The following is a 22,591-nucleotide window of genomic DNA, read 5'->3' as shown; positions in this document are numbered from 1 at the left end:
ATTTTTGGGGCGCCTGGGTGGCTTAGTCGGTTGAGCGTCCGACTTTTGCTTAGGTCATGATCTCGCGGTTCGTGGGTTCGAGCCCCACGTCGGGCTCTGTGCTGACTGCCAGCTCAGAGCCTGGAGCCTGTTTCAGTCTGTGACTCCCTCTCTCTCTGACCCTCCCCTGCTCACGCTGTCTCTCTCTCTCTCTCTCCTAGAAATAAATAAAAAAAATATTTAAAAAAATAAATTTTTAAAAAAATTTTTTACTTATTTCTGAGAGAGAGAGACACACACACAGCACAAGCAGGGGAGGGTATAAACATTTATATACCCAAGCGCCCCTGTATAAACATTTTTAAAATAGGGTAAAATCTGGGGTCCAGACAAAAGAGAGACTTAAGGGAACCTCTTAAGAACCCACAAAGGCTGTCAACCCTTAGGCGCGTCAAGCCTTATCTGTAGGCTAAATCAATAAAAATATAACCTTTTATGTAGGGAGAGGAGTCCAGGACAGCTATGAGATTTACAAAGGCGATGTGCATTAAATATTGGAAGCCACCAACATTTTCCCTGTGTGAGGAAAAAAGGGACCCAGACACTGATTTGCTATAGTTCAAACAGCCAGTTGGTGGATTTTCAACTTCCAGGCCAATGTTCCCTATGCTCCACCACTAAAGAGGCAAGCAGGGCAGGGAGCTCAAGGTTGGCTCACCCAACAGAGGGGGACAGCAGTCATGTTAGAAGAAGTTGCCAAGCAGAGCCTGGAGCCACCGACGTGCTTGTTAGTGCTTCTCTGGACCATCGGCGACTGTGATCCAAACCGAGCACTGTCGGCCCGGGTGAGTACCCTTGCTCCTGGGCAGTGTTGTGCCTCAGTTTTCCCAGGGGGCTGGGGATCTACTGGGAGAAGTGTACACAGGGGGTAAAGATGGTGAGCATAGCCTTCCTTATTTTGAAGTTTGTTTAGAAAGAGAATAAGGAGAGCTTGGGCCGTAATCCTCAGATCCTCTCAGCTCCAGGTTTGCAGTGGGAATTCCCACTCCGTTCATAGTCTGACCCAGTGGTGGGTGTGGGGCTGCTGCTGTTTCATGCCCGGTGCCCCACCTCCCCTGCTTCCCTGCCAGGCCCCGAAGAAGCTACAGGGAGGAACATATGAAGCTCAAAGATGCTTTTATTGGGGAGGAAAGGGGCTGAAGAGAGTCCTGACAAATCTGGCATTAGTGCTCCAGGCTTAGGAAAGAGATACAATAAATAGGTGGTAACTGGGGTGGGGGTGGGGGTCCCTCAACACAGTGAGGAGGGGAACTATTTGTCTCAACTTCCAGGCTTGCTCGTCCTCTTTGCTGTGTGAGCTGGGGTGTGGGATTCACTGCAAACTGGGGGCATCAGAGTGGATTTCTCAGGGCTCCACAAAGAATCAGATCTGCCATCTTGCTTGTGAGAGGCTCTTGGTCTTAGAGGTGTTTGGGTTGGCACCTAATGGCTCATCTGAGCAAAGAAAACAATTGAGGTGAGGCTGGTGCCAGGTGAGGGACCCCCAGCACTCATGCCATCAATTGGCTTGGAGCCTGGCGGCATGCAGGTGAAGTCAGGCCTCTGGGGGGACATCCCCTGTGCCCGGTACCCGCCATACTCAGTTCCATCCTGGGGCTGGGCCTGCGGGCTTGTCCACCTGGCACTCTCATTCCCACCCAGGGAACACCCCGCATTTCCCATGGGGGTCAGGGTCCTGGGCTGTCCTCACCCCCAGCATCCGTTTGACAGCTTCCAACCGGGCCAGGACCCGGGGGGCCTCCTGCGGACACAGCATCTGGAGCTCTCCGGGTCTCATGTGAAGCAGCTGGTTCCCTCTCAGGCACCCGAGGCTCCTCACCGTGCTGGGAACAAGAGCAGCAGAAGCTGTCAGTGGGAGAGCAGAAGGACTCGGGCCTGAGTACTTGGGGCTTGGTGGCTGTTGGAGTATCATATAAGGAGCTGTGTGCGCTTGGAGGCTGGGTTACAGGAGGATTCAGGGAAAAGGGTGTCTGGAGGTGAAGGATACGCATGTCGGCTTGAACCAGTGTCAGGACTCCTGGGTTTGAACAGAGAAATGCCCCAGAAAGAGAATTCTGTGGTGGGACGGGGCAGCGGCTGGCTGAGTTCCTCTGGTCCTGCTGCCTTCCTGGAGGCAGAGGCTCCTCTCTCAGTGCTCTAGAGGGGCATCGGCATGCCTGTCTCCTATTCTCCTTAACTCAGCAGATGTAGCACTGTGCCGTGTGTGTTCTGGGTCTCCAGGTTTCCCTGGTTATTACGTGGGTCCTTTACAGAGGCTCTCCCAACAGCCCCTGTGGGGCTGGGCACTTACATTGTGGAGAAGTTCTCTGCCTGCAGCCACGCTGTGACCTCCTCAGGCGTTGAGCTAAGTCGAAGCATCGACGCCTGGAATCGGGGGAGATGTAATCAGAGGCCATATTGTCTCATTACTACCCACAGGCCGCATCCTCTGGGCCCCTGCTCTCGGCTCCTTTCAGATCACTCATCTCGTTCCATCGTTCGCTTGTCTACTGGGGACAGGGCTTGTTCTCTGCTCTGGCCCCATGGTACACTTGGCACCCAGGAAACCTGCCATGACACTGATTAAATCGAGCCGGGGCCATCTCGTCCACTTGTCACTGAATCCTTCCTGCCCCCCACCCCTGACTCGTAGCATCTGGATAGTTTAGGTTGGGTAGTACCCGAGAAGGCGGCTGGTTGTGGGGCCCCGACTGTTGGGGCTCTAGGATGTTGCTGGGAATGTAGCCGCTCTGTCCCTTCTCATTTTTCACGAGCCACCACCGCTTGCTCTGGTCCAGAACCTGCCAAGAGTCACATGACTTCTCAGTCACCAGATCCTCTGTCCACCATCCACCCCCCCACAAAGCTTTCTTGCTTCCTGCCCTTCCTCACCCTTCTCCTCCCTATCTAGGCCACCCAACCCAGCAGCCCCACACCCAGACCACCAACCCCTATGGCTCCCACTAACCACCACCTACTTTTCTAGGCTCAAGCCCGTGTCTCACCTCCAGAACCTCTCCCTGGGCCACAGTCAGTTCCTGTGGGTTCCTAGCTTCAAACTCATAGAGAACCTGCATTTTCAGGGTTGGCTTGGCAAGTCTGGGGCTGGAGGACACGTGGTTGGGGTCCCTGGGCTGAGGGCCGTGGTCGTGTGTCTCCTCTTGAGCCAAGTAGGTGCTCCTTAATGTGGGGCTACCCCCCAGCCACACGGAGAGTCAGGATGGCTGGAGAATGGAGCCTCAGAGACTGAGTCCCTGTCCCAGCCCCAGAGACCCAGATACCTCCTGCCTAGAGTCTGGTGGTGCCTTTTCGGCTGCCAAGGGGGTGTAACGGCAGGGCCGTGTAAGGTGGGGCTTGGGGTGGGGGCTTCTGCAGGCAGGAGGGGTCTGAAATGTCTCTCATTTCTGATGACTCTTCTAGCAGTGGGCTTTTCTATGTCTGAGCTCTCCTCTGAGTGCTTTACATCTGAGCTCTGGGAAATCAGAGGCATGTGTGGACAGTATCACGAGAAGGATTGGAGTCTGGGAAGGTAAAAACCTGCTTTTTCACCCGAGGTAGGGGAGACATGTGCTGTACACACACATGTCTTGCTAAAAGAGAGCCAAGACGGTCTCTGAGATGTAGAATCCACAGATCCACAGGGTCAGTCCCCTCCCTCCCTCCCTCCCCCAAATCAAACAGTCCTGACAAAGCCCAGGGCATACCAGGGGGAAGCAGAGTCCTGGTATCCTGAGGGTGCCTGCAAGGAAAGAACAGAGAGGGCAAGAGTAGGCAGTCAACCAGCATGGTGGTGGGGAGCTGGGGTATCAGACCACAGCCCCACTCACACATACCTGCCCCACATGCCCTCCCCTGCCTGTCCACCACACAGATCTGGGTACCCACATGGCTCCGCCTACCGCTTCATTGTCATGGGACCATGGTTTGGCCTGAATGGGCAGCAAGTAGCCAGAGACCAGGCCTTTGAGCAGGGCTCTTTGCTAAGCTCCCCTTACCTGGCTGGAGTGTTCCGGAAGCTGCCAGCCATCACAGAATGTGGGTTGGTAGGGCAGGGGTTCACTGCCTGTCCAGTCGGCCCTGGGGAGAGAGCAACACTGAGTCCACTCCGTGGCGGGCTGTTGGATGTGGAGAGGGAGCAGATGCAAGGTCTAGCCTCGGGATCTTCTAGGTAAGGGAGGTCATGGTCAGTGTGCACAACTGAAGGGCCCCAGGCACCCACACAGGGCACATAGTTAAGCATGAAAACATCCCACCGTGTGAGTATATGTAGGCCAGCCTCACCTCTCCCTGCGAAGTGCAGATACATCAACTCCAGAACATGCAGGGCACTTAACGGCACTGACTCGGGGTGGAACCGCAGACCGTTAGGACTGGAAGACCCCCTCCGGGTCTCTGGCAGGGTTTTCCTAACCTGTTTCTCATTTCTTGGCAGCAGATCTCTTTCTGTTTAGCTAACTCGAGTGTGGAACTCCACCTTGCGGTCGTAGGAGCTGTTGTGGTTAAATGTAGGGTGGGGACGGTGCTTGCCTGCCAGCCTGCCCTCTCACCCACCGCACCCCCTACAGGAAGGGCAGTGCTGTTGGGGGCCTCCAGGCTCGTTCTGTTAAGAATCTTCTCCACCTGCCTGTCCCGGGGAATCCCCACTCAGCTCAAGGAAGTTCTGAGTACTGTGGGTGGTACATCAGAAGGAGCTAATAAATATCTACTCAATGGGAACAAATAAATCATTCCCTCTTCTGAATCTTTTTAAAAAATGTTTATTTATTTATTTTTGAGAGACTGGGGGGGGCGGAGAAAGTAGAGGAGGGGCAGAGAGCGAGAGAGAATCTCAAGCAAGCTCTGCATTATATCAGCTCAGAACCCACGTGGGGCTCGAATCCACGAACTGTGAGATCATGACCTGAGCTGAAGTTGGACGCTTAACTGACTGAGCCACTCAGGCATCTCCATTCCCTCTTCTGAATCTTTTTAATTGGTTCCTTTTCTTTACCCTAAAAACATGCTCAAATCTTCCTTGGACCCTGCTAATAGTCCTTTTTGGCTGTCATTCTATGACCTTCTCTTTTTGGAGAATGTGTCTTTATGCCCCACTCATATGTTTTCTTTCCTCTGGTTCTCTCCTTGTTTTTTGCAACCTGATTTTACCTCTGCTATGATTCTATTGAAACTAGTTCTTCTAAGGTCCCAATAATCTCCTGATTGCCAAATCCACTGGCCTTATATGGTCCACCTCCTTCTGGATTACCACAGCATTTAGTGTTATTTATAAATTCTGATCAGTTGGCCTACAATCAAGTCCCCTAAATATAATTTGCCAAAAATTCAACTCTTTTGGAAGTTTTTACATCCTTTTGGTTAGTCTCTTTTTTGTATTTGTCTTTCAATTCACTCATTCACTGATTTTTGGTCGTTTTAAGGAATGGGAGAACACTTTAGGGCACATTTGACCTCACTTTATATTTAAAATAATAAACAGAGACAGAAAGGAGAATAAAAGTTACCAGGCGCTGGGGAGATGGAGGAACGGGTACTGTTTGGCTTGATGAAAGAGTTCTGGAAATGGATAGAGGTGGTAGTTGCACAACACCAAGAAGGTACCTAAAGCTATCGAATCATCCACTTTAAAATGGTAAATTTCGGGGTGCCCGGGTGGGTCACTTGGTTGAAGCTTAGGTCCTGATCTCACAGCTTGTAAGTTTGAGCCCCTCAGCAGGCTCTGTGCTAACAACTCAGAGCCTGGAGCCTGCTTTCCATTCTGTGTCTCCCTCTCTCTCCGTCCCCTCCCTCTCCACTTGCACTCTCTCTAAAAATAAACAATCAAAAAATTTAAAAAAATAGAAAAAATAAAATGGTAAATTTTATCTTATGTATATTCTACCGCGATAAGGTAAATAAGTTACATTGGATCATGATTCATGTCTTTAGATGAATTGGACAAAAATTCCTTTAATGAGGCTGAAATGAGAACTGCCCAATTGGCAAGAGACTCACTCACACAACTGGCCTCATTTCCTGGTTGACGCCTCTCTCTCTTTCTCAAGCCCTCTTCTCTCTTGGCTTTCATGCCTCTACTTTTTTCTTTCTCCTTTGAATTCCCTAGGATTTCTCTTTGCTGCCTCCACCCATTTCTCCTTTGGCCACCAGCACGTGGAGGTGTCTCTTCTTCTCTCCTGGGCTCCGACAGGCCTCGCTGGTTTAAGGGAGGTCCCAGGGCTCCCTCTGGAGTGCTTGTCTCTAGAAAGCTCCAGCTGTCACTTCTGTGCTGACTTAAAGCCACAAGCCAGCGGGGACCTCTCTCTTGAGGACCGGGCCACCCTGTGTCTGGTGAATGCTTCACTGATGCCTCGGCTCAGTGCACCCCACTTGGGAGCACCCCCACCCCCGCTCACTCGTGTCGCCCTGGCCTGACTATCACACTGCCCATCTCACAGCAATACCGGTGTGGAATCTCTCTCTCTCTTTTTCTCTTTCTCTCTCTCTCTTTCTTGTCCCCTAGGTCTGTTGGCTGCCAGGCCTTATTGATGTGGCATTTGCATCTCTTATGTCAGTGATTCTTAAGTTCTGGCTGAATCGAGAGTTTTCACTTTGTCCTTGGCAAAAATGAGAAAATATTTTATTATGTTTTTAATTTTTGAAGTTTTTTTTACAAAAATTTTAATGTTTATTTAATTTTGAGAGAGAGAGAGAGAGCACAAGTTGGGGGAGGGCAGAGAGCGAGATATAGAATTGGAAGCAGGCTCCAGGCTCTGAGCTGTCAGCACAGAGCCCTATTTGGAGCTCAAACTCACGGACTGTGAGGTCTGTCCTGAGCTGAAGTCACACGTTTAGCTGACTGAGCCGTGCCCCTGAAGTTTTTTTTCCTAATGTTTATTTTTGATAGAGAGAGTGAGTGTGAGTGGGGGGTAGGGCAGAGAGAAGGAGACAGAGGACCTGAAGCAGGCTCCAGCGTGGAGCCCGACATGAAGCTCGAACCCACAAACCTCAAGATCATGACCTGAGCCAAAGTCAGACACTTAACCGACTGAGCCACCCAGGCACCCTAAGAAAATATTTTGATAGAAGTTTGCCAACTCTGCTTTCCTGGGAAGAATTGTTCTTTTCTCCTTCAGTGGTGGGTGATGGTGAGTGGCAGGTTTGTTTTTTTAAATTGTTTATAGTTAGCCTAATAAAAAGTTGGGAACTCTATCTAGAGGACGCCCCTCTGAATTTGTTTTGAGCTATTGCCGGTTTGTGACAGTGTAGAGCCTGCCATCGCCAATGTCGTGCCTGGTGGCCCCATGCCCCTCACCCCGATTCAGTTCAGGCCTTGTCCTCACTCACCGGCTGGTAGTCCAGGCCACACCCAGAGCCTTCCAGAAGTCACTCTCATGTGGGCTTAGGCAGGACTGCAGCAGGTCGATGGCTTTAGGGGTGAGGAGGGGTGAAATCACGCGGGTCGGTAGGCCAGGCTTAGAGCACTGGGCCACGATCTAGGGGAGAAATGGAAGGTGTCAGGAAGCCCAGGCTCCCCCAGGGCCAAGGTGGCGTGGAAGGGCCTGGAACTCCTGGCCTCCTGATCTTGCAGTGGCACATCCACAGGCCTGCGGCTCTTTCCTGTGTCTCCTGGATCCTGGGGTCCTTGGCTCCGACCCCAGCCCATCTAGCCTGTGAGGGGTTCTGTACACAGCAGGGATGGTACCTTGGAGTCAGTGAAGAGGTTGTATCGTGGAGATGCAGACCCCACAGCCTCCCTCTGCCGCCCTGGCCTCTGCTCCATCCTAAAGGAGCCCGCCCCTCTTCACCACCCTATCATCCCCAGACTCACAAAGTCTAGAAGTTGGAAGAGGATGTGCACGAACTCGGAGGCATTCCTGTCCTGCAGCCAGACGGCCAGCTTCCCCTAGGGACACGGGGCGTTATGTGCTACTACCCTTCACCCTTCCCTACCTTCGCCAGGACCGCAGGGCCCCATAATTGTTCTGGCCTTGGTCGGGAGCCTGGCACTCTCCAAAAAAAGTCCCAAGAGGAGGAGGGGAGGTTCTAGGGGGAGGGGTTAGAGAAGGGAAGGGGGCTGCTGGGGCGGGGCGAGGGGAGGACTGTGGAACTTTTGAGGAACCACATACCAGGAGGTTGAAGCTGTATTTGACTTTCTGGAAGCAATCAATGTACTCTGCCTGTGTTATCCCTATAGGGGGTGGGGGAAAGGGTGGTGGGTTGTAGATCATCCCAAGACCACATCCCCCAGCCGTCCCCCCAAGCCTTCCCCCCAGCCCTCAGCACTCACCCCACTGATCTTTGCCCTTTTTCTTCCCCAGTCTCTTCTTCTTATGACTGTTCTTTGCCTGGGCCTCCTTCAGCTTTCCCACAAACAGCTCGATGTCTTGAAGGATGTGGTTTAGTATCTCCTGGACCCCAAACAACCCGTGCTCTTGAGTGGGTGGTCGGGCCCACCCTGGAACTCCCAAGCCTCCTCCCAATGCCTCCCCACCTCCAGCAGGAGCTTCAAGCCCCGCCCAGGGTCTGACCAAGCCTCCCCATCTCTCCTCAGCCCTTGGCCTTCCTTGGCCATCCTGGGACCTGGCCTCCTGGGGGCAGGGGGAGGGTTGGTGTCTTCCCTTGGACCAGGCCCAGAAAGCCTCAGCAAACCCAAGATAATCTATAGTTACCTCATCCCTCTCTGGGTTCTCGGGGGATGGGGACTCCCTTGGAGGAGACAGAGTGAAGGTGCTTGGTTCTCGGGCACTGGAGTGGTGTGGCAGGGACCTTGGGGATGGTGGCATGTCTGCAATGTAAGGGGACCGTGGCCCAGAGGCTCTTTGATCTTTGATCCAAACCTTGCTTTCCACCTGCCCTCATGCCCCAAACTTACTGTGCTCTGGAGTCATCCGGTAGGGCTGTTCTGGAGAGGGCCCCTGCTCTGGAGGGGGTAACTGCTCCTTAGGGAATGGTCTTTCCGGAGGGGGCCCCCTCCATCTGTCTTGGCCTGGGTAAGGGGCTCCAGACTGGGGTCTGCTGACCACATAACAGAGACACAGTTTTGATGGGGTTCTTGGGACAGAGGCTCTGGTTATATTTCTGCCCCAGGACTGAGGGATTTCACCACCTCTCTCCAGGAGCCCCACCTGCCCTGCTCCCGGGTCCCCATCTGGACTCCACCCTGCCTCATCTGCCTGCCTGCCAGGCCCTCTTGGTCCCATGTCAGCCTCAGGGGATAGTCTCCAGCGTTCCCTGGTCCTAGCCCTAGCTCCTCCCTATGCTCATCGGCACCCCGGTCCCAGTCTGCTCCCTCCCCAGTTGGTTGGGCCAGACCCAGGTTGGTTGGGCCACAGGCCTCCGGGCTCCCCGAGATGTGGGGCCAAGGCCTGGCCTAGCCAGGCCCAAGTTCTGAGGTCCCGAGGGTGGGCCAGGGCAGAGACTGCCTACTTTTGCTGTTGGTCGTCCTCCAGGGCCTTCTGCAGGCTGGTCCTCAGTTGCTCTGCCTGGAGGAAGCGGCAGTCAGGAAGGGTATGTGTGTGGCGGAGTCTCAGGGGGAGAGCGATGGTTGATGGGCCCTATGCCCACTCTCTCCCCAACCCTACCCCTGGCCACTCACCCCCACTTCCTGGCACTGGAAGAGCAGGGTGCTGGTGCCTGGCAAGCCCGACTCCCGTACTGTGACGGACAGGACGGAGTTGTAGGAGCAAGTGTTGAGTGCCACATCCATGGCCTGGATGTTGTCCAGGCGATAGGAGTCCAGCTCCTCCTGGGCCAGACAGAGGGTTTGGCTGTGAGGCCACTGAGGGCCATGACAGCCCCTAGAAACTCCTAACCTGGGTTGCCTCAGCTCTCCTAGTGGCCCAGGGCAGGGGTGTCATCTTCCCTGACCTCTGCGCCTCTGTCCCCCATCTCCTCCTGGGCCTGGGTGTATACTGTATATGCATACAGGTGGCTGCTATTTGGGGCATGGAAGGGGGGGTGCATGCTTGCTTTTCCACCACCTACGGTAGCTATGATCCATTGCAGAGTACAGTGGGAGGGCTGACCTTCGTCTCGATGTCCAGCAGCTGGAGCCAGCCATCTCTGACCTGCAGGAACAAGTCCTGACTCCACACCCGGCCCTGAGCATCCATTTCCTGCAGCTTCTTCAGGGCATCCTTGGGCTCTTGGACTTTCTGAGTCCCCAGCTTACACGTCATCAGATGCTGAGGGGGGGAGAGGAGGTTTGGAAAGGGGGCTCACAGGTGGTTGTAGACAGGTGTGGGGGTGGGGGAGAGGCAGTAGAGGAGGAAGACATGTCCCTGGTCTCCTTGTCCCAGGCAAGCCCCGTATAGCAGCCTTCAAGGGCCAATGGAAGAGCTAGGTTGGGTTAGGATAGGGCCCCCAAGTCAGGGACTGATGAGCTGCACGAGAGGGCTTCAGAGTCTGGAGGAAGGACAGTTATGGCCCTTAACAGTCCAGGGGGGCTGGATGGTGGTAGGTGTGGGTTCCAGTAACCCGACAAATAAAGTCTGCACTCTTCTGAGTGGGTTACAGGACCTTCAGATTCTGTCCCTGTCTTCTTTTTGCCCCATTTGGGAATCCACCATTCTAGCCTGGTCCTTCTCTTCACTGACCTAGCATTCCTGTCTCCCTGACATTGCTCGTGCTGTTCCCCATATCCAGAATGCTTTTCCCACCTCTGCTAGTCCGTCCCTTCCCAGTGGCCCAGGAAGATTAAGAGTTCCCTTCCTGATTCTTGCCTGGTGAGGTCCATCATCATCTCGGTCTCCGTTCAGAGGCTTGCCCACGGCTGGTCTGATCATGTTTTTGCTCTTATTCTCCTTCCTCAAGGACACCCCTCCCTTCTCTCATCCAAATGCCGCTTTCACGAGTCAGAGTCCCATCCCTTGTCCTTGCCCCCAGGCCCTTGTCGGGGGGGCTACCATCCGCCTTGCTCTCTGCCCAGTCCCCAGTGCCGCTCCAGGAGTTCACACTGCCTGCATGTTCAGGGGTCCCTGACCTCATGAGCAAATGCCTGGCATCCCAGACATGGCTCCTCTTGCTCTCACCTGCCAGGCCTAAATGGAGCCCCTTCCCAACCCCTACTTCTGCCATGAAGCCCTGGAGTCCTGTCCCCAACCCAGCTGGCTGAGGGAGCCCCAACCCAGCTGCCTGGTGAGCCTCCATACCACTGCCCTGTGCCCCTCTCTGCTTCTTCTCCCTGAGAGCCTAGATTTGCCACTGCCCAGGGGCTGTTTCTACCCTAGATACTTCAGCCTGGTCAGGCATATGCTCTTCCCCCTCCTTCTGGTCTGTGCCCTCCCTGTGGTGTCAACAGGCCTAGGGCAACTAGATCTCACAGTGCTGGTGTCGTCCGGGCAGGGCCAGAGCCTCCGTGCCCGCCTCCAAGCGGCTCATGGCTGCCCTGGGAACTCAAGGCCAGACATTTCCCCTCTGAGACAGTGGTCCGTTCAAGTCCTTGCACGGACCGCTGTCCTCCCACGTTCCTTCCTCCAGCCATGCCAGGTCCTGGGCAAAGAGCAGCTCCCGAGGGTTACTCACCTCCACCCTGTGCTGCAGACACATGGGCTCTGTGGAGAGGTTCTGTGAGTACTCCTTCCGGTGCACTGCAGGGGTGCAAAGCAAGGGGATGGGGACACAAGAACAGGGCAGGGGAGATGAGCAACTACAGGGGGTAGTCAGTGAGGGGAGGGAGACCCCCGAGGGCAGTGGGTTCATGGGGAGAAGAAGAGAGGGGACTTGAGGCGGGGAGCTTACGGTAAATGGCTCTGCTGCTGGGCCGGGACATGTTGGCGCTGTTAGACGTCTGCTAGAATCTACACTGAACCAAAGAGACAACCATCAGCGCTGGGGAGGAGGGACACCAGGAGGGCTGCTCTGGCAGTTCATCCCTCACCCAGGCCGAGGCTTGGGCCGGGCTCTGACCCGGGGCCTCCAGGACCAGACCAGAAACGTCTGGCTCCAGGGGCCTTTCCAGAATCATCTTCAGATATGCCACTCTCCGAGAAGCCCCATCTTGGCTGGGCCCGGGGGCCCCAAGGCAGGCTCCTGGCTCCTCAGTATTTGGTCAGTAAGGCTCATTCCTGTGGGCTCAGGAAGGCTGTGTGGACAGACACCTGGGAACATATCCTGTCCTGGGCCTGAATGTGAAAGATGCCAGGTTCATGGGCCGCACCTCGCTTCTGGAGGAGAGGCGGCAGGAACAGCGGCCTTCCTGGCCAAAGCAAGTCTCTTGTCAAAGCCTGTTTCATTCTGCACGTGCCACCTCTGAAGCTGTGGCCCACTTAGGAGGGGTGTGTGTGTGTGTGTGTGTGTGTATGTGTATGAGTCTGCACGCATGCATGTAGGCATGTTTATGATGGGGCTTTGTAGGATTGGTCAGTGATTTGCATGTCTCTGAAAGCCTTATCAAGTTTCCTGTTTCTTCACCTTTCCATACTCTGAACCCTCTGGCCAGGGCCCCTCCCTACCCAGCCCTTTATTATTTATTTGTTTGTTTGTTTTGTTCAGGAAACATTTTATTTTATTTTATTTTTATTCCCTTTTCAATTAAAAAAATTTTTTTCTTTTATAGTTTATTGTCAGTTAGGTTTCCATATAACACCCAGTGTTCATCCCCACAAGTGCCCTCCTCCATGCCAATCACCCCCCTCCCCCCCACACCCATCAGCCCTCAGTTTGTTCTGAGTATTCAAGAGTCTCTCATGGTTTGCCTCCCTCCCTCTCTCCAACTATTTTTCCCCTTCTCCTCCCCCATGGTCCTCCGTTAAGTTTCCCCTGATCCACCTATAAGTGAAAACATATAATATTTGTCCTTCTCTGCCTGACTTATTTCGCTCAGCATAACACCCTCAAGTTCCATCCATGTTGCTACACATGGCCAGATTTTATTTTTTCTCATTGCCATGTAGTATTCCATTGTATAGATAAACCACATCTTCCTGATTCATTCGTCCGTTGATGGACACTTAGGCTCTTTCCATGATTTGGCTATTGGTGAGAGTGCTGCTATGAACATTGGGGTACATGTGCCCCTATGCATCAGCACTCCTATATCCCTTGGGTAAATTCCTAGCAGTGCTATTGCTGGGTCATAGGGGAGTTCTATTGTTAATTTTTTGAGGAAACTCCACCCTGTTTTCCAGAGGGCTGCACCAGTTTCCATTGCCACCAACAGTGTAGGAGGGTGCCCGTTTCTCCACATCCTTGCCAGCATCTAGAGTCCTCTGATTTGTTCATTTTAGCCACTCTGACTGGTGTGAAGTCCTACCCAGCCCTTTAAATTCAACTCAAGGATCACCTCCTCAGTGAAGCCCCCCTCAACCACCACACTCCCCCCTGCCCAGAGTGCCCTTCTGAGGCCACACCCAACCTCATCTGTTTCTCTCTGACAAAGACAGCCACTCTGGTGTGAGGCTGGTGCCATGCCCTTACAAACATCATTTTTTAAAATTATTTTTTAATGTTTATTTCTGAGAGAGAGAGAGAGAGAGAGAGAATGTGAGCAGGGGAGAGGCAGAGAGAGATGGAGACACAATCTGAAGCAGGCTCCAGGCTCTGAGCTGTCAGTACAGAGCCTGATGCAGGGCTTGAACCCACGAACCATGAGATCATGACCTGACCCAAAGTCAGATGCTCAACCAACTGAGCCCCCCAGGTGTCCCACAAACATATTTAATTTCCACTACCATCGCTTTTACTTCCTTGGCTCTGAGTGTTGAGCACTGGTCTATCGACTTTACTTTCACCAATTCATTTAATCTTCAAAGCAAACTCACCGGGTGGGTACTGTTATTGTTCCATTTATCAGATGAGGACTCTGAGGCTCAAGGAGGGTAGTAGGCCTGAGGTCACCAGAGAGTATTTACTGGAGAATGAACCTAGCCCTGTCTAGCTGCACACCCCATGCTTTCATTGCTTATATATGCCTCTGTCATTGGGCTGTGACCTGCTGAGGACAGACTTGCCTTGCCACTGCTCTCTCTCCAGTGCCTTCCTGGCACAGAGGGCTTCTAGAGGTGCCTGGGGGGCTCAGTTGGTTAAGCATCTGGCTCCAGCTCAGGTCATGATCTCACAGTTCATGGGTTCGAGCCCCACATCGGGCTCTGTGCTGACAGCTAGCTCAGAGTCTGAAGCCTGTTTCAGATTCTGTGTCTCCCTCTCTCTCTGACCTTCCCCTGCTCACGCTGTCTCTCTCTCTCTCAAAAATAAATAAAACATTAACAAAAATTTAGATTACAAATATGTTGAAACGGAATGGAGGTAACACAGTGCGTGCACATGTGTGGGGTGGGTTGGGAGTTAAATGAGCATGTGGGTCAAGGGTGAGTGTTCTTTGAATGACATATGCATGCGTCATGAATAGGGTATCAAATGTATGGATACCAGGCATCTACATGGTGTGCCTGCATGTACAGAAACCCTGAAATATCCCGGGCAAAGTATAAGAGAGCGGCCCACACCCGTTTATGAGGACTGTTATGAAAATAACAGATGATTTGATAAGATGACTCAGTGATGGGGAAATCAGTTGCTAAGAAATAATCGAAGGATTGTGGAGAAGGCGGCTAGCTCTGTGTTCCTTGTTTGGGAACACTTCTTTTCCCTCCAAAGGTAAAGGGTCCTAGACACCTGCTCCTCCCCCTCACTCTACCCACTGCCCCCTCCCCCCCCCCCCCCCGCCGCTGTCCCAGGCTAGAATACTTCCTCCTTCTAGGTCCAGAAGAGAAAGAAGAGAAAATGACAGTTCAGCCATGGTTAGCAGCTGCCCTGCTCCCCTCCCCCTCATGCCAGGATGGTCCCTCTGGGTCCCTCTGGACAGGTCCAGAGAAGCATCCGAAGCTGCAAGACCCCAGACCACAGACAGGAGGCAGCTGGCTTTGGCCCATAGGGCTATAGCAGCCAGCTTTCCCCTATGTATCCCCCAAATTTAGGGGCTTAGAGCAGGGAATGGGTGTCTACATCACAGACATCACAGAGAAGGAGCCCAGAGATGCTTTTGGAGCCCTGGCTCGCCCTGCTCTGCTTCCCAGCCGGCTAGCCAGCAGCTGAGTCCCAAGCCTTTCTTGGGCTTGCTCTTCCGGGTTGCATCTGGGAAAGGGCTGGAGACCTTGGCCTGGGAAGAACCCTCGTTGTTCCCACCACCCTGGGCTCCCCTGCAGCTGGGCGGAGCCCTGGTCTTCCTGAAGGCCAGACCCTTACCTGTGTTCCAGTGAGGCTTGTTCCCCTGCGGGGGCTGGTGTTTGAGCTGGGGTCCGATGCTGGCAGTGGGAAGGCAGTGGTTTCTCTGCTAGTGGCCACGGAAGGAGGCCCTGTGAGCAGGAGGACCCTGGGTGAGCAGGCGGGCCTTATGGTGATGAGGCCATGAGGCAGCCACACCTGTGCTCTTTGGACTTTGGTGGGTGTGGAAGCTTCTGAGGTCACCGCCTGCTCAGCGTGGAAGCCTAGACCCGTGGCAGTGCCAAGCTTAGCCAGAGACCCCTGCTTCCTGGTGTCCTTCTCTGTTTGCCTTTGGTGGTAGGGGGTGGCCTCCTCTTCCCTCTGCCTTTGGGGTACCTCCTCTGAGATCCCAGCTCAGCATCAGGCATTAGGGCTGGGACCAGAAGGAGAGGGTACCCTTGACCCAGCGGGGTCTGGCCTCTGTGGTCAGGGGACAGACGGCTGGAGGTGGACCCCAGGCATTGGAGAAGCTATGGACTGGCGCGTGTGTGTGTGTGTGTGTGTGTGTGTGTGTGTGTGCTGCCCGTGTGGATACATGATCATGTGTGCCCAGGTGGTGTCTGCGAGCAGGACATGGATCTTGTAAGATCAGTTGGGGACCAGGGACTGGACCCACCGTGGGTATTACATAAAGAGCTGAGGCTTTTCCTGCAGGGCAAGGCACTCTGTCCTTTCTTCTGTCTCCTCCCCCCCAGCAGGGAGTCCTCTCACCCCAGTTCTTGTTCTTCCGCTCGCTTTCCTTCCCGCCCCGGCCTCAAAACCTCAGACCTCCGGTAGATACCTGGCTGGCTTCGGCAAAGACGAAAAACTTGCCAAGTTGCCTTTGTCTCTATTCACAAATACACCTAGGCCCTGTGCTTCCTTGTGTTTAAAAACCTTCCTTGGCATGCAGGGTGGGTTGGGCTGCCTGCCCTCTGGGAGCTCACAGTCTAACAAGGGGGCAGCATGTAAACAGACCCCAAGGGAACACAGAAATCCATGTGCTGCTGGATCTCGTGGGCAGAGGTCAGGACCCGGTAGGTGTTAGGATCTGTGGAGAGTCCTGTGGTCAGGCAGTGGAGCCTGTGTCACCTGTCCCTGGCCTCCTGGGGCTGTCCTGGGAGACCTTGGCTGACTCCCCACCCCCAGCCCGGCCAACGCCACCCTGAATGATCTGGAGTCCAGCGGGGTGGATCGTGGCCAGCACCTTCCCCACCTGCCAGAGTCCATCGGGCAGCCAGCTCCAGGGGCCCAGGGAGCAGGTGCCTGCTGAGCCAGCCCCTCGTGTGGCCTCATGGGAACCAGCCCTCTAGGCCTCCCTGGCTCTTCTGCTTCTTGGTCCTCCAGCCTCTCTCAGGCTAGGACAGCCTGTCAATTTGCCTCCTCCAGCCCCAGCCCCAGCTTCGTCAAGGCTGTAGCTACCTTCTACCCCCAGCACAGGCTCGAGTGCCCGGCTAAGGCCATGCTCCCACCCAGCTAGGGACAGGCCCGTCCCATCCATAGGCCTCCCCTGAGCGCAAGCACAGGAGGCACTCGCACAGAGGACCAGGGACAGGGGAGGGGTACAGCCCACTGCAGAGAAGCACGTGAAGTCAGGACAGAGAAACAAGGAGCCCCAGCTGACATCCTCGGCTCTGTGCTTCCCACAGTGCCCTATAGGAGGGCCCGTGGGAGCAGTGTGGGTCTAAGACAGGAACCCTTTGCGGCCTGGGTGGGGCTAGACCCAAGGCTTCTTCCGTGCCAGGCCTTGTGGACGTCTGCCCGAGTGGAGCCACTCTAGGGTAGAAGGATGTTAAGAGGGGTGGAGAGGTCAGGCCACCCACGCCTGGGGATTTGGGGCCATAACTGATGCTTTTGCACAAAGAAAGCTCCAGGTGCCATAGCAATTCTTTAGCAAACTCATCCTGGCTGGGGCACCGTGAGCTGGGACTCAGAGGGCATCTTCTTGAACTGTGGGGCTATGAGGGCTTGGGACCTCATTCATTCATTCACTCAATCACTCATTCACTCTGCAGCTCAATATTGAGGCCTTCCTGTCTGCTTGGCACTGTGCTAGATGCCAGGAGACACCTTGGGACTCAGCCTGGTTTCAGAATCTCCCTCCAAACAACCCAGCCTCTCCTCCCATGTTCCCGGCTCAGTGGAGGCACCAACAACCAGCTGAGCATCTAAGCAGGGGCCTGGGGCCATCCTCCCTCAGCCCCCTGCCCCCACCGGCCACCCATCCTGTGAGTCCCCACAGATAGATCCTTCTGCCCCCACCTCACTGTTATGGCCTGAGCTCAGACACATCGAACCATCTGCCTGCAACGGCGCAACAGTTTGTAACCTCCCTACCTCTGGACAAGTTCTTATTTGGCCTCCCTCCTCCCTGAACACCCGGAAAGGTGACCATCCCTCCGTGTCCGAAACCCATCACTGTATCCTGATGCTCTCAGTATAAAATCCAAACTTCTGATGTATGAAAAATATATACATTAATTAAAGCACTGAAGATATTTTAACAATTTATTGGTAAATTCTGATTAGATTTCAAGGATTTAGAGAGAACGCCTTATAAAAGCTTTTAATATTACATTCCTTGTTAAACCAGGGTGTGGGCTACTTTGGGCATCATTTCAGCCCTGAATGACTGTCTTGATAAACTAGTTCGCAGCAGAACCCGAAGTCCAGGCTAGGTGAGAGAGGTGCATTCACTCTTCTCAGAGCTTGCAGATGGTGCCACGTTTCCTGTTAAACAGAATAGGAGCTCCGTGGACCAGAGGCTCCCGCCTCCAAGCCCGGCCTCAACCCCTCCCACTCCCTGCCCCTTGCACGTCACACTCAGCTTGGGGTGACCTGGGGGTCTGGACGAGTCATGCCTCCACACCCCGCCTTCTCTCTGCCACAAATGCCCATCCCTTCCTTGCCTGTGGGACACACCTCTATGCCTTCACGTGTGCACCCAAGCTCGACCTCCTCTGGAAGCCTTCCCACTGCCTAGGACTGGAGGCGACTCTGGCCCTTGGTTCCCAGACGCCTTGTACACGCATCCCTGCAGTACTGCACATGTCGTCTAGGGGCGTGTCCCCCTCAGACGAGGATTCCTGAGGACCCAGGGTAGTTTTTGCCACAGTCCAGAGGAAAGAATGACTAGTTAACAAATTCACGAACCGTGGGATCCCAGGCACAAAGGACCACACTCTGTTTGGGGGCATCAGGGAAGGCTTCCCAGAAGAGGGAACGCTGGGGCAGGCTCTTAAAAATCATATACAAGTCTGGCTAGGAGATGACGTGGGAAGGGAATGCCAGGTGGAGGGAACAGCAGTTCTGCTGAAACGCTACGGTGAGAAGTTGCGTATGGCTGGAGCATGACCTGTACGTGTGTGTGTGTGTGTGTGTGTGTGTGTGTGTAACAGGGAGGTGGTGGCAGGTGACGGGATATGTGTGTCTTCATCACCTGGCGGTGAGTGGAATCACTGAGTGGCTTTGCACAAAGGTGTGACAAGGACATTGCAGGTCCTCTGCCTCCTCAGAAGGGCCCTGCCACATGCTGGTTCTCAGGACATAGGGTGAAGCTTCCGGGGAGCAGGGCATAGGGACAGACCAGGTGCACAGGTTTTAGGCTGAAGGGGCCAAGTTGTCCCTCCAGGCTGCCCTGGCCCGGGCCTCTCAGAAGCTCCAGAGCAGGGCCTGGTCAGCGCGGGGGAACTCCAGAGGGAAGAGAGGTCTGTTTTCATGGAGGGCAGTAGGAAAGGTGGGGTGGGACTATGGTGTTTGGGAGGGGGGCCTGCTTGGCGCTGAAAGGGCTGAGTGCCAGCCAAGAGCACTGCAGGCCCATGGAATCAGACGCCAGGGCAGGGGCCAGCCAGGGCTCTTGCTGGGACCTGCACGGATGATGTCAGATCGGGGGCTGGGCCATGGTGGGGGGGGGGGGGCTGATACTTGGCCCTGGGGCCACCAGGGAGTCACAGAAACAGACCCTGTCTCTGCCACTGCCGCCCCCTCCAGTCCTGGCACATGGGGGCAAGTTGGTTCCCTGAGGCAGGCAGAGGAGTAAAGGGCAATACCATCCCTGCATTTGGAGCTTGTTTACATTCCAGAGGTCAAGGAAATGAGCCGATATAAAGGTAATCAAAGTCCTGATAAATAGCAGGAAGGAAACTGGTGGGACACCAGACGGGGGGCATGCGTGTGGGAGGCATTCCGCGTGCAGGTAATCAGAGAAGACATGTCTGAGACGGACCTTCAGGCTGAGAGGAAGGCACCGGGAGGAGCCAGCTGTGTGAAGTGCCCATGGGAGGGGGGCGCAAGACAAGGGTGCTGTGGCTGGGAAGGCAGTGGGGCCCGAGTGGACCGAGTGTGGGCACAGGTGAGCTGGGCTGGGGGGAGCAGGCTGCAGTGGGGGTGGGGACCCCGGGAGACCCAGGGACAGCTCTGCAGTGACGGGGAGGATGCAGAAGGCAGTGACGATGGGGGCTCGGACAACTCAGCGGCATGTGGCGACCCTTGGTGAGGTGGGGAAGGCTGGAAGAGAAGGAGGAGCCGGGCAGGGGTGAGGAGATTCAGTTCCATCCCGCGCGGCTTCAGTTTGAAAGGCTTCTGTGGCCTCTGAGTGGAAGCATCGAGAAGGCAGGAGGAACTTGGAGTCAGAAGCTCAGCACAGGGGGATGGCCGTGATTCAGCCATTCAGGCCCATGAGGCGAGACTGTTGAGCCATGTGGGGGCAAGTTCACAGTGCAGTGTCACATGTAACAGGCCAGCTGCAGAGTTGTTGGTCAGCCCTTGGCAGTTGTATGCAAATACTGCAGAGGAGGCCACGGAGGGTGTGTGTGGGGGGGGGGCGGGGGTATGTGGGTGAAGGGCAGCAGCCTCGGGCTGGGCCCTGGAACCCCTCATTAGGAGATTGGGAAGATGAACAGGAGCCCTCTGAGGAGGCTGAGTGGCAGCCTGTGAGCTCTGAGGGGACTCAGGAGGGGAGAGTGTTTCTAGAAGGAAGGGGTGGACACCTGAGTGAGGTGCTGCCAAGAGGCAGGGAAAGGCGCTGAGCGAGAAGAATTTGTGTTATTGTCCACGTGGAAACCACAGGTGGGCCTGAGGAGGGCAGTTCCCCGGAATCATGGTGGCGGGAGCCGACTGGAGAGCGTTAGTGTGGGTGGGTGCAAGAGGCTCTCCTGGGAATGGGGCGGCAGATATGGATACTTGTTCAGTTGTGTTTAAGAGGGGACATGTTGTGGCATATTTGCTGCTGGGGAGAAGCTACTGGGCAGAGAGCAGAGACCCTGGGCTGAAGACTTGGGTAGCTGCTGGAGAACAGGAGGGGCTGTAGATGTAGATGGAGGGGCTGGCATCGCTGGGGGAGAGGGGCCCACAGCCCTGGGAGATTCTGCTGTGCTCCCCACTCCCTATACAGGCAGAGGAGGCCAAAGAGGGAGGCGGTGATTTGAGGGTGTGCAGTCAATTCTCTGGGGTCCGAGTGGTGTCCTAGCCTTGAGTTTTCCGGAGAGAAGGCTAGGCCCCAGGCTCCTCCTGGAAACTGCTCCATCCAGGGACTGGGACCCCAGTCCCAGCCCCCTTTGCTTAGCTTGCCTTCAGTCCCTCTGGCATCCAAACCCCCAAACCCTAAGCCGGTGCTCAGGCCTCTTTCTCCCACCTTTCCCTAAATGTCCCTCTAGCAGCAAGATGTCACTGTAGGTGTTTCTGTGCACGCCTCTCCCAGCTTCTGCTCCCTTGTCGTCTCTCTCCGGTCTCGGACCCACCGGGTCACTCCCACCCATCCCCGTGTTCTGCGGCTTGTCCCTCACCCAGGGGGTAGGTGAGTAGGTGAGTAGGTGGACGCAGGGGCCTAGACTCACCAGCTCCATCTTGACCAGACAGCCCTGAAGGAAAGGCCGTCAGCCATGACTGCAAAGCTGCTCACCACCAGGTGCTTGGACATTGGACTGTGATTCAGAGCAGGCACTAAGGAAGGCTGGCCTGGGAGGGCTGCCTCAGAAGGGGCAGCCTCTGGGAAGGGAATGCCCTCTGCAATCTCAAGGGGTGGGGGCTGGCCTCCTTCTCTCAGGTCTCTAACCTCCCGAAGAAGGGGAGAGGGTCAGTGTCCCCAGTCGGCCCTGCCTGGCCGACTGCCCTGGGTGTGTAGGGGAGGAGCCTCAGCCAGCACCTCGGTTGTATACCTGTGTTCCTGCCCTCTCTGCAGTAAGTCACCCAAGAGGACCCCCGTACAGCCATTCAACACAGTGTGTAAGAGATCGTTCAGGGACGTGGGGGGATATCCATGATGCAGCATCAGCCGGAAAAGGCAGCCTCCAAAATGGCGGATACCGTGAGGCCATTTACTAGGCCAAAATACTAGTTTTGTGAAATAAACAAATTAACAAATAAATGCATTGAAATCGTATAGATGGAAACGGAAAGGATCGCAACAAAACTTGTAATCGTGTAAATCTAAATAGAAACTATTGCAAATCATGTCAATCTAAGTACAAAACATGTTGGTGATGGGGGCACCTGGCTGGCTCAGTCAGAAGAGCGTGATGAGATTCTTGATCCTGGGGTTGTGAGTTCGAGCCCCAGGTTGCATGTAGGGATGACTTAAAATAATCTTTTTTTATTCCCCCCCCAAAATAAAATCATAAAAAATAGAAGGAAAATATTCATGATGTAGTATTAGGTGAAAAAGGCTACTCACAAAATGGTAATAATCAATTTTGTACAAAAAAAATTGTGCATCTAAACAAGGAAAAAAGTTGTCACCATGTGAATCTAAACATTTATTTAGCACTCGCTGTGACAGGCACTCATCCAGAGGAGGTCAGAGAATGCTCAAAACAAGCATAGAGATAGATTCTGTTATTTTCATCCCCCATTTACATAAGAAGACACTGAGGCACAAAGAAGCAGAGAAGTTAAGTAATCAGTCCCAGGTCACACAGCGCTTCATGGTGGTTGAGTGCTTTGAGCTTAGGAGGCCCCCCACAAGAACAGAAGGCAGTTATCTCTGTGTGGGCTGTGTGGGCATTTCCACGTGGCTTTACTCTCTTCTTTATGCTTATCTGTATTTTCCAACTTTTTTCCTGAAGAGCATATTACTTTTGTAATCAATGCCTCTCTGCCCCCACTCTACCCCACACAAAATAAATGAGAATTTTAAAAGTAACAAAACAAGGGCGCCTGGGTGGCTCAGTCACTTAAGCGCCCACCTCTTGACTCTGGCTCAGGTCGTAATCTCACAGTCTGGCCCATGTCGGGCTCCTCCCTGAGCGGAGAGCCTGCTTAAGAGTCTCTCCCTCCCTCGGGGCGCCTGGGTGGCTTAGTCGGTTAAGCGTCCGGCTTTCGTTTAGGTCATGATCTCGCGGTTTGTGGGTTCGGGCCCCGCGTCGGGCTCTGTGCTGACTGCCAGCTCAGAGCCTGGAGCCTGTTTCAGTCTGTGACTGCC

At 54.4% G+C, this 22,591-nt stretch overlaps 1 protein-coding gene across 1 annotated transcript; it reads right to left on the bottom strand.

The window, feature by feature from the left end:
• Positions 1-1,158: 1,158 nt before the first annotated feature.
• EPS8L3 (EPS8 like 3) lies at positions 1,159-15,225 on the bottom strand. Its single transcript, XM_039251122.1, has 19 exons — positions 15,178-15,225; positions 11,734-11,797; positions 11,518-11,582; positions 10,020-10,178; positions 9,590-9,739; positions 9,421-9,476; positions 8,867-9,006; positions 8,664-8,779; positions 8,282-8,402; positions 8,121-8,182; positions 7,823-7,897; positions 7,339-7,487; positions 4,014-4,095; positions 3,723-3,757; positions 3,024-3,210; positions 2,700-2,819; positions 2,330-2,403; positions 1,730-1,862; positions 1,159-1,473 (listed from the first exon to the last, which is right to left on the bottom strand). The coding sequence occupies exons 2-19, from the start codon at positions 11,762-11,764 to the stop codon at positions 1,462-1,464; spliced, it is 1,767 nt and encodes a 588-aa protein (XP_039107053.1). The 5' UTR covers positions 11,765-11,797; positions 15,178-15,225; the 3' UTR covers positions 1,159-1,461.
• Between the last annotated feature and the right edge of the window lie 7,366 nt (positions 15,226-22,591).

This window comes from Hyaena hyaena, unplaced genomic scaffold, assembly GCF_003009895.1.
Source record: "Hyaena hyaena isolate Hyena2069 unplaced genomic scaffold, ASM300989v1 scaffold_390, whole genome shotgun sequence".
Classification (NCBI taxonomy): domain Eukaryota; kingdom Metazoa; phylum Chordata; class Mammalia; order Carnivora; family Hyaenidae; genus Hyaena; species Hyaena hyaena.
This window is presented reverse-complemented; position numbering and strand designations above follow the sequence as displayed.